We start from the raw sequence: 11481 nt of genomic DNA on the forward strand, positions 1-11481 counted from the left end.
ACATTTCTATAGTGAATATACTTTTTAATCTAAAATAAATTCTAAGATATTTAATAATCTACAACATTGTTCTTTTTAGATTGTGAAAAATAAAATAATAATAATAAATAAAACTTTCTCATTCTAATCTGAAAGCTCAGATTAGGTCTTAGTAGCCTCCTCTTCGAGTTATTCATGTTCAAAACTTAAGGATGTCCTTTTATGATAGTCTAAAATATTTATGGCTTAGACAGAAAAAAAACGTAAGACTAAAGCCTTAACAAACGACTGCAGTGGAGACATTTCAACAGCCTCTCATGTTTGTTATTCAGTGGCTAGCATGTGCTGATGTAGAATTTTAATTGTCAGTGAAGTCCCATTCCCATGTCTCGTTCCCAGTGCCTTTCTGTCAGTCCACACTTCCCTGTCCCATAAAAAACAAAGCTCAGGAGTAAAATAAAAGGATGTTTCTTTAACTAGAGACAGTTTTGTCCTTATTGTCTTAAAATACCCTTAAAATAAGCTCTCTTAAAACATGTAGACATTCCTCAAATGTATGAACATAGTTTTAATTACGGTAAAAATAAATCATCTGATAATGGTCCCTTATTTTTAAAAATATTTATTATCTGTTGATCTGCTCCGGCTGCAGGTAACATTAATCATAAGTGGGCAGATCAACTCAGAATAACTTGCACAGGTTCATTCTTATAATTCATTTGAACAGTTCATGTCAACCTGTTTCCAAACCTCTCTAAATATGTTTCATCTTAGACTTCTGTCATCGATAACTGGACCGACCCAGCCGCAGGGCTCAGAGTCACCCTCGATTGAGAGCGCCCCCTCAAACGCCACCATACAAGAGGAGACGGACCAAGACAAGACAGAGCATGGTGGGAACAAGAGAGTGTGCTTCAAAGTCAATGAAGATGACCAGGAGGACTCTGGGCATGACACCGTGAGCTACAGAGACTCCTACAGGTGAGGAAGAGTTTGCGAGATAATATTTATGAAACATGTTGGAGCCTGGGTTCTTAAATGAGTAATACAGGCTCGAGTCATCTCTGTTCTTTATCTGTCGGATAAGTTTATAACAATGACGATATTGATAAAATCGCCAATTTGATCTGTCTTGAGAGCTTCATAATGACTGATATTAACATTTTGTTTTCTTGGAAATTACATGTGTTAAAGATGATTTAAAATCCCAGCAGAGCGAGGGAGCGAGATGTGGCTTCTGGGCTCTTGTCTGCTCCTCCTTTCAAACAGATGTTGCTAAAACAGACACATAGGGAGACGATAAACATCCCTTACAAAGAACCTGTTGTGCCACAGCAACCCAGACGCCCTCTTTAACTGCTTAAGAATACATTCAGTCACTGTTGATGTTATGTCGTCATTATATGGAGCAAAGTTTGTTTGCTTGTGATCTAGACCTGACGGAGCAGGGCAAACCCCAGGCTGACCACAGCCGGGGGGATTTTATGCTTCTGTCGGGATAAACGGATGCCTGCTTTTGTACCCTCTATCATTATGTGGCGTTCCACTTTGAAATCCTGCTACTCTGTGATAGGGTGAGCTCATGGACAGCTGCAGCCATCATGAATTATAGAGAGAAGCATTTTTTCCCCTTTTTAGGCTGTTACAGTAAGTAACTGGATTTGTTTTTGGGATGTAGGTTAGGCCGCCTGTTCTTGTTGTCGTGAGAAGAAGGAACATGAACTTTCAAGGGTTCAGGAGGTTGAATGGTTAAATACGAGGGAATGCTCCTTTTTTTCGCTCTCTATTTCTGGGAGTGTTGCAACCTGCTGGTCATAAGCTCGATCTGCTTCTATTCTTGCCACTAAATTTGGCCACCCCTTCATTGCGGGGTGGGGAAAGGGACTACTTCTGCTCTTTCTATTACTAGTGTGCAGTCTGTTATCCCTCTCAAGCTTTTCTGGAACGCAAAGACATTTCAAAATTGTAATTCTGTCTTAGAATAAACATTTCAAGGCTGCAAATCTTATTAGATAGACGTTTTAATTGTTAATGGAATTTGTAGATGTTTAAATTGTTTAATTGTTTAAAGGGATAGTTTAACAAAAATGTACATTTCTATTATTATTCCTTTCTTCTGTAGAAAGCTGTTAGTTTAATTTAACCTGAGTATCTAATGTTTTGAGAATGGTTCAAACTTTTTTTTTTTAAATGATTAATATTGGTAGAATTTGAATTGGTCTCTGCAAGCATCCTTTTCTTCACATGAAAACCTTTGTATTTGTGTGTTTTCACAGTGAATGTAACAGTAACCGGGACTCAGTGCTGTCATACACCAGCGTCCGGAGCAACAGTTCTTACCTGGGCAGTGATGAGATGGGCTCAGGTAACTGGCATCTGTCAGATGCGGTTACAATGTTGAAATTCAGGACAACTACTAATTGCTACTTTTATTTCGTCTTCCAGGAGATGAGTTGCCATGTGATATGCAGATCCCTTCAGACAAGCAGGATAAACTTCATGGATGTCTAGAACACCTTTTCAATCAGGTATATTGATTTCCCCTCTCATAAATCAAACTTTTGCCAATTTAAACTTGATATTCCCTTTGTAACTGTTGCCCTTTGTCTGACACCACTCACCTTCTCATTTTGCCTTCTATTTTTGTTCTTCATCAATACAACCCCTCTTAGTTTCCCCTCTCTTCTTCCTTTTTAACTCCCACAGTATTGTTTATCACATTACCATCATGTCTAGTTGAGCATTCTTTGACCTCTGCACCTCTGCTCTTTGACCTCAAAATCTATCGTCTTCTGGAGGTCACCGAATTTTGACTCCTCTCAATTTCCCAGAAACCAATAAAGAGCTCTTTTATCCAGTGTAGACAGGTTACATGTGGACAGACTGAAAGCAGCAGGCCTGGTGTTAGCAAGGGCGTTCGCCAGATCTTCAGTTAGCGCAGGATGTGTGTGGTGACAGGCTTAACTGTGTCTTTCTCATTCTCAGGTTGACTCTATCAACAGTCTCCTGAAGGGCCCTATCATGAGCAAAGCTTGCGAGGAAACCAAGCATTTCCACACCGACCACAGTCAGCCAGGTACCGCCCGGTCGGGTGTGTGTGAGTGCTATATTTACGTGCTATGTTTGGAAACTCATTTGAGGGATGTGTGTATTTGGGTTCTCGGTTAGTGTGTGAGGGACTTTTATAAGTGGGCAGGGGTGTGTGATTTTTTCTGTTTGCATCTGTACGTTATTTCCTCTGCATGCAAGCGTAGCACAGTAGTTTGTCCTATGTGTTTTAGATGACTGGACAGCACGTTGGCGGTATGTCTTGCTCAAGAACATCCAGGAGGACCCTTGGAACCTGCCCATTTCAATCAAATCTTTAATTAACAGCCTTCATCGCTTTGTGGAGGGTAGGTTCAAGCCTGAACAATACTTAATCAAGATCACTATTGCTCTAATCAATTTTTTTAGCACTTTTTTGTTTTGTGTTATTGTGCACAAATCATCACTGTAAATTATTTTAATGCCAATTCATGTAATTAAATTTGCAGTATTAATGGCAAATAACATTTGAAAAATGCTACCATTGGAGTTTGTCAAGATACAATTTGTGTTTTAGGAGTCCTTCAAAATCAACTTAAAACTTGTCAAACTTTAACTTGAGAGGCACTCTTTTAGAAAACCATCTAGCATGTTAACATAGAAACACTATGGAAGAGCAGTTGCCCCATTATTATTGGGAAAAACCCAATACAAGCTAATCCAAATCCTTAAACTATTTTGTGAATGATTAAAAGTTAAAAATTTTATTTTGTTTAAATTGAGATTAACTGTCTTTTTGAAACCGTCATAGAAACCATTTCATGTTCATGTTCATGTACAAAGTTTCCCAAGACTTGTAATACAGCTATATTGTCATGTATTGTTGTGCATTTGGTTGTATTCATGTCTGTTTGTAACTGTGTTGCAGATGGAAGGAGTCAGCTCTTGTTGGCATTGCTTAAATGCACTGGTAAGATACTCCCTAGATTTGAACCTTTCTATTGTTGAACTTGACCATTGTAGATCATTTCAAATAGCAATTGAAAGTCAACCCAGAATGTTTACATGGTCATGCACTTGCGTCATAATCTGTGTGAGACTTCAGAAACGCAACTGCAGTGTGTGTGATTTATCATCCCTACTACTGTTCTGGATTGTGCTGTATTTACAGACACCTCTATGTGTTGTGATAAGGGTGTGTTTTATTGGAACTCTGTAGGAGGGAGTGTGTACAGTTTGTGTGCGTGCAGTCAACTTGCAGTGGGGTGTGTCTTATTGTGAGCTTCTGAGCGAGCAGTAGACACAGATAAAGCGAGAGAACAGAGAGAGAGTGAGTTTGTCCCGTGGGGTCTGTGGTAGGAGACATATGGAAGCTGTTGAGCGTTTGCTTTGGAACCTGATCTAGAGCCCTTATCCCTCCTGCTGCACACAGACAGCAGCTCCAATCCCTGTTCCCACCCAGTGCTGCTGTGATACCCACCATCTGCTGTTGGGAACTGTTTTAGGATATTCAGGATTCCCTTCAGACCGCTCTTTGGGATATATATATATGCTGATCTGTGAACTGTAAATTAATCATTATTAGTGACATCTGCCAGTTAAACATTAAATTAGAGCAATTAAAATCTATAAAATGGCAGTCATAATTATTTGAAATGATTTCTCAACAAATATTGATATACAGAGTCAATAATGACTTACTATTAATTTTATGTATTCGGTTTGATAAATAAAATATATATAGAGAGAACCCAGGGTGTTCTAAACCTGTTCAGTACTACTGTTTCAAAGCTTGAGGTCAATAATATTTTTTAAAGCAATTAAAGTTTTAAAAGTGGTAAAATTATGTCATTAATGACTCACCGACATCATGTCGTTCCAAACCCGTAAGACCTCCGTTTATCTTTGGAACACAGTTTAAGATATTTTAGATTTAGTCCGAGAGCTCTCAGTCCCTCCATTGAAGCTGTGTGTACGGTATACTGTCCATGTCCAGAAAGGTAAGAAAAACATCAAAGTAGTCCATGTGACATCAGAGGGTCAGTTAGAATATTTTGAAGCATCGAAAATACATTTTGGTCCAAAAATAGCAAAAACTATGACTTTATTCATCATTGTCTTCTCTTCCGGGTCTTCTGCAACCGGTTCTTGACTTGAGAACGAGTCAGTCTTTTGTTCGTTATCTGGCTCGGCTCGGTGTTCATCTTCAGTTCTCTCTTCACAGCAGTTCAGTCAGTTTACTGTTTAAGTGAATGAATAACTCCAGGATATTGGTTTGTTTGAACTCAGAGGGAGTGTCAGCCACATTAAAAAAGTTAAAAGCTTAAGTCATTTGTGGATTAATGCGTATTGGAGACGCGAACTGTTTCAAACAATTCAGTTTGATTTGGTGAACTGAATGATTCGTTCGCGAACCGGATATCACTACACTGCAGTGAACGCTCTCACAACAGACCCGAAAGAGAAGACAAAGCTGAAAAAGTCGTAGTTTTTGTTATTTTTGGACCAAAATGTATTTTCGATACTTCAACAAATTCTAATTGACCCTTTGATGTCACACGGACTACTTTGATGATGTTTTTCTTACCTTTCTGGACATGGACAGTATACCGTACACACAGCTTCAATGGAGGGACTGAGAGCTCTCGGACTAAATCTAAAATATCTTAAACTGTGTTCCAAAGATAAACGGAGGTCTTACGGGTTTGGAACAACATGGGGGTGAGTCATTAATGACATCATTTTAATAATTAGTTGAACTAACCCTTTAATGCTGCCATTACAGGTATAAATTAAATATTAAATTAATAATAGTAATGTTTCACAGTATGGCTGTTTGTAATGTATTTTTAGACAAAAAAATAAAGAGCACTTTCAAAAATATCTTCCCAACCACAGACTTTTAAACAATAGTGTATCTCTTCACCAGATGTACTGAATATGATACTATTTCTAAATATTATATTATAAATGTGATACAAAAAACAAGTGAAAAATGATCACATTTTTCCATGCTTAATGAATAAATAGGAGTGTAATACACGCATGTATATACATGTATTTATACAAATATCGTGAATTATTTTCTACTCTTCTGTCACAGATACAGAACTCCAGTTGCGGCGGGATGTTATATTCTGCCAGTCTTTGGTGGGGGCGCTGTGTGCACTGGCGGAGCAACTTGTGAACGCGCTGAACCTGCGTTTCAACAATAATGGAGAGTATGAGGAGGACAGTAAAGAGGTCAGCCGTAAATGGCTGGAGCAGATCGCCACCATCGGAGTGCTCTTTAACTTCCAGTCAGCACTCTCTCCACATGTGGTGAGACATTACCAGAAGTTACATCTTCTCATAGCTGATTCAGTGACAGTCATCCAACAGTGTCTCACTGCTTTCTACTAATATACAAAAGCATGAAAGAACTGAATGTAGAGACTAAATACAGAACCAAGGCCATTATATCCATTATTTCCTGATAGTGTTCATTATTGTTTTAGTCATATTCTCTAGTACTCTGATTATCTTGGCCTTTCCTTTAACAGAGAGAAGAGCGAATAATGCTTGAAGATACAAAAGTAGCACTGCAGGATCTGGAGAAAGTCACTGTGCTGTTCCGCCCCATGGAGAACGAGTGCATCGTCCCAAGTATGACTCCACACCACATATTTTAACATTGAGTGATACATTTTCATTCACAGTACCAACAGAAAAATACATCTACACACACACACACACACACACACACACACACAAACATATAACCAGTGTTATTTTAGTTATGAATATTTTAGTTTATTAATATTTTTTTATTATCTTTTTTGTTTTCAGTCATTTTGTAAGTTGCTTTTGTCATTTTTATTAATTTATTGTTTAGGTTTAATTTAGTTTTATTTCGGTTTTAACTTTTAGTTCAGTTTTGTTTTTATTTCGGGGGTTGCCATTTCAACAAACATTTTCAACATTTTGGTTAAGTATATGTTTTCATCTAATATTTGTATTGTAATTCAGCTTTATTTCAATTCACAAAAACATTATAATAGTTTTATTTTTAGTTAATAACCCTGGTACCAGGAATGTGATTACTGTAAATAAAGTAAAAGGCCAGCTTTGTTATTTGGCATTCAAGATTATTAACAAGTTAAAAATGCCATAAATATTTATGACACTTATGCTGAGTAAATTAATGGTTTAAAATACGTTCTGTAAACCACTGAAACACCAGCAACAATGACCAAAGATTCCTCCCCTTTATAAATAGTAACTCCCTTTCTCTGATAAAGCTGTGAGATTCCACTAAAAAGTGAAAGCCAAAGCCCTCATCTTTATATAGCTGCACCCCCTCCCTCTCTTCACAAACATACACGGTCCCGCCAGATGTCCTCTTCAGGAATGTCAGCACAGTTACTCGTGATAGGAGAACAGCTTTATCTGACGTCTTCTGTTTTGGTTTGACTAAATCTGAGGCAGGAAGTTCTGCTCTGTGGTTTGTTCCTTCCGCAAAGGTGTTTTCTCTGTGTTGTACAAATGTGAACATCTTGGCTTTTTTCCCTGTTTCACACATCTGTGAGGTTTCTGTCTTTACTCATCTCATCAGGCTAATTACAACCTAATTAACCTGACATGGTTCCCAGTGTGACCACAAACATTAAAGATACTGTATACAGTATGTACGAGGTGCAGAATTTTCTTAAATCAACTTGTGTGAAGGAAAAAGATTGAAATTGCATAGAATTTTTAATACTCTCTCAAATCCTTTAATGCACTTTTTTTTCAGACACACCTGTGCATTACCAGGTGGAAGGCAGTCGGCAGACCATCAGGGTGACAATGTTCTTGGACAGCCGTCATTTCAGTGAGCTGCCAACAAGACTGCAGAACGGAGGCTCTTTGAAGCTTCAATCAGTCCTGTTCACTAGAGGTGTGAGCAGACAAAAGGAACATTCTGTTTCCATTCTAAAAGTATCATTCAAGAGAAGTGTCCTTTATTAGATAGATAGATTGATGAGTTTTGGTCTCCATCTAGTGGTATGTTGAGAGAACTACAGCTTTGGGCAAAGCATGGCATTCATCTGCATTTTTTAAATCTTTATCAGGACTGGAGAAGCCAGAGGATGTGTTGTCTCAGGATTTTGTTGCCATGGAAGAGTTTCAGCAGCGTACAAATGCTCTGTCACTGGAGAACGTCAAAGGTTATTACCGCAAACTCAGGTACAGATATTCTTTGTGGATGTGGATATCATACAGTGTGACCTGTGCTTAGTTTTGATTGCTTTTGATTTTGCTCCAAAGCTAATTTAAATTAAACAGTTTTAAAAGATAACTTTAAAAATGTAAGTTAGATATATCATAATGTAAATAATTTGTTCTAAAGGTTTGAATGGCAAAAAATTGTGCACATTTTTATATAACATCCTTCATTTTTCAGGGCTTTTTTTCTGGAGAAATCAAATTCAGATTCAAATTCCACTGCAGTGAAAATAGACCAGGTAATATCTCTATATACCACCGTTCAATTGTTTGGCCAGAAAGTTTTTTTTTATTTTTTTTATTCAGCAAGGATCAATAGTGAAAGTAAAGACATTTACAAAGTTAAAAAACAATTATATTTTTCTATTTTTTAGAGAATCCTAAAAAATATATATAACAGTTCCCACAAAAAAATTCAACATTTATAAAAATAAATATAGCATATTTGAATGATTTCCAAAGGATCTTAAGCCTGGAGTAATAGCTGTTGAAAATTCAGCTTTGCCATCACAGAAATAAATGTCTTTTTTAAATATATTAAAATAGAAAACATTTTTTAATATATTCAAATCGAAATTGTAACAATATTTCACAATCTTTTGGTTTTAAATGTATTTTGAACAATTAAGTGCATCATTTGTGATCATAAGAGACTTATTTTGAAAACAAAATTAAAAACGTTACTGGGATTCCTGTACGGGCCACAATCGAAATGCAAAGAAATCAATACATAGAAATGATTTTATTATGGTTTAAAACCAAATCGTTTTGTTTAATCATTTTAATCTCCAGCTTCTTCGGCCGCTGAACACCTTGGATGACCTCTTTCGGCTCATGCAGACGTATATGAATGTAAAACCCAGCTCTGCGGGTCAGTCCTCAGTCAGTGTTCTTGTGGTGTCCTCCGAACTCTGCAGCCGGCTGGGAGCCTGTCACATCACCATGTGTGCCACTGGGATGCAGAGGTATCTGCAGTGAAATGTTGTTTTCATGTTGCTGACAGCTCAAAACACACGCTTCTTATATTTAAGCCTCTTACTACTGAAGTGGAGCCACAGTCAAGTTTCTACTGTAAACTATATTTTATTATGATTTTCATTTATTTCTTGCTCAAATATCTAATCTAGGTGATTTGTATCCTTGGTTACGGCTACACTGAGGTACATCTATAAGAGATTGTCTAAACTTCCTCTTGACTAAGGTTTTTGTTCTGTGTAGGTGTACTCTGACTGTGTCATTGGAGCAGGCCATTACTCTAGCCAGAAACCACAGCCTCATGCCCCGTTACCTAATGCAGACCATGGACATCATGCGTAAGCAGGTACAGCATATGACACGCATCTGTCTGCTCTCCGTTATTAAACTTACAAAATCAATCATATGGTTGGTAGTAAATACCTGCTGCCAAATTGAACACTTGAAGCATACGGTTCTATACGTAGGTCACTGTATTATGTGAGAAGTCAAATAATAATAAGAACCTTAACAGATACAATTTGTGTCTACACAATTTCATTGATTTACATATGCTTGAATATATCAATAAATATGTGTGGGCATGTAGGCTAAATGATAATTGTCACTGGTAATTTGAGCTACAAACTAGTATTATATCCTCAGAAACAGACAAAGTCGAAACTAAATTCTTTATGAATACTGACGTTTGAGCTATTCTGACAGTATTCCAACAGGCAGTAATAACTGTCTGTATTCGTAGGGCACCAGAGTGGAGATTTCAGCCAAAAATCTCAGAGTGATGGACCAGATGCCACCTTGTGCTCCCAGGTATCACTGACACTTGCTATTTAAAGACCTCACTTGACATTAAAAATGTAAAGATATTATTCCAGGTGGTTTGGCTTCAGTCGAATGAAGCTTTTACAGTAACCAAATCCTTTTTATAATCCTCATCACAGGCTCTTCAGGTTGTGTTTACCCCCCTCTGATGGAGATCTTTGAATGAAGTGACATCCTTCTCTCAGACCTTCTAGATGCTGGGAGATATCAAGACTGGCGTATCATTTTGAGACCATGCCTCAGCACATCTTAAATCCCAGCCACCCTCATCCAGAGAGGTCAGGCTGAGGTCAACACGACAAGGAATGAGAACCGTCCGGCAACCTTTATCTCTTGCTCTGGCAGCTGAGAAAATTGCAAACGATGCTAATCTTGCCTAGCAGTGTCTGTCCACATTGCTACTTTGTGTGGTCTCCTAATGGATCTGGACTGGCATGTGAATGGCTAAATCTAGCTGAATTATCTCTTCCTTTCGCCTCTGACTGCAAACTTGCATCAGCAAGTAGGGTGGTGATTATGTGCAATTACTGTAGCTTTGCATGAGTGTGTCTGCACTGTGTCTTGGGAGGTGTTGCGATTCTCTAACTCGTATCAGGTGTTATGAAAGTACTGAAATCATTCCAGCCTACATGGACCAATTTCAAAATCTTAATTCTTCTTCGCCATTGTTTAAAATAAGCTTGATTCTGTTTAACAACACAATTTTCTTGTGAAGCTCCATCAACGGCGCATTTTAAGGATAATGGGGAAACAAATGCAGGCTATTGGCTTCTCAAACAATACAAAAACGTAGACCTGCATACAAAATACAAGATTTCACTGCAGTCAAAATGTTGAATTATTGAAGATTAAAACCATTATTGATCAACTGGGAGGAAAAAAATAAATAAGTATAGCACTTTTTAAACCTGAATCAATGCTGTGTTACAGTGCGTGACTTCTTGGGAGCTGCTTTGTGTGGCTGTTTGGAAAAGCGCAATGAAAAATGCTTGTGTTCTTCAGTGTTTATTAAACGCACTGTACATTAGAAGACAGAGAAATGCAAAGGGATCATGTGAAGAATTAATAGATATAGTAGGATTTTATTGAAATTTTGTGTTCAGGTAAATATATGTATGTGTCAGAGGGATAAGCGTTTACTATTTGGGAACAGCAGTGCTATAATTTAAAGAGTATTAATAATGTTAAAACATAATATTGTACATCTTTCATTTTGTAAACTTAATGTATATTTGGATAGGAAACTTTATTCTGCTTTTACAAAATGTGTTCGATATTTGAATGTTTAACATCAGCTGTGTGGTCAGTAACCGAGAAGGCGTGGGAATTTAAGTATTCCTCGATTAGTTTGGACTAGTTAAGCTAGTATGTACAGTATGTGACAGCATTTGTAACATGCAAAGTCTGTATTATATATATATATATATATAT

General features: G+C 37.4%; 1 protein-coding gene across 3 annotated transcripts in view; it reads left to right on the forward strand.

The window, feature by feature from the left end:
- Positions 1-11481, forward strand: part of LOC132114557 (phosphatidylinositol 3,4,5-trisphosphate-dependent Rac exchanger 1 protein-like) — a 66246-nt gene extending 54765 nt beyond the window's left edge. The window contains exons 26-40 of one of the 3 annotated variants that reach the window (XM_059522729.1): positions 754-960; positions 2256-2344; positions 2425-2507; positions 2965-3076; positions 3261-3374; positions 3935-3976; positions 6110-6327; positions 6549-6651; positions 7781-7924; positions 8100-8214; positions 8432-8492; positions 9046-9218; positions 9472-9574; positions 9971-10038; positions 10170-11481. In XM_059522729.1, the coding sequence (XP_059378712.1) occupies positions 754-960; positions 2256-2344; positions 2425-2507; positions 2965-3076; positions 3261-3374; positions 3935-3976; positions 6110-6327; positions 6549-6651; positions 7781-7924; positions 8100-8214; positions 8432-8492; positions 9046-9218; positions 9472-9574; positions 9971-10038; positions 10170-10212 (1675 nt within the window). In that variant the 3' untranslated portion in view covers positions 10213-11481. The remainder of the gene's footprint in view (positions 1-753; positions 961-2255; positions 2345-2424; positions 2508-2964; positions 3077-3260; positions 3375-3934; positions 3977-6109; positions 6328-6548; positions 6652-7780; positions 7925-8099; positions 8215-8431; positions 8493-9045; positions 9219-9471; positions 9575-9970; positions 10039-10169) is intronic. The other 2 variants (XM_059522730.1, XM_059522731.1) reach the window with 2 other exon arrangements.

This window comes from Carassius carassius, chromosome 34 (genome assembly GCF_963082965.1).
Source record: "Carassius carassius chromosome 34, fCarCar2.1, whole genome shotgun sequence".
NCBI lineage: Eukaryota > Metazoa > Chordata > Actinopteri > Cypriniformes > Cyprinidae > Carassius > Carassius carassius.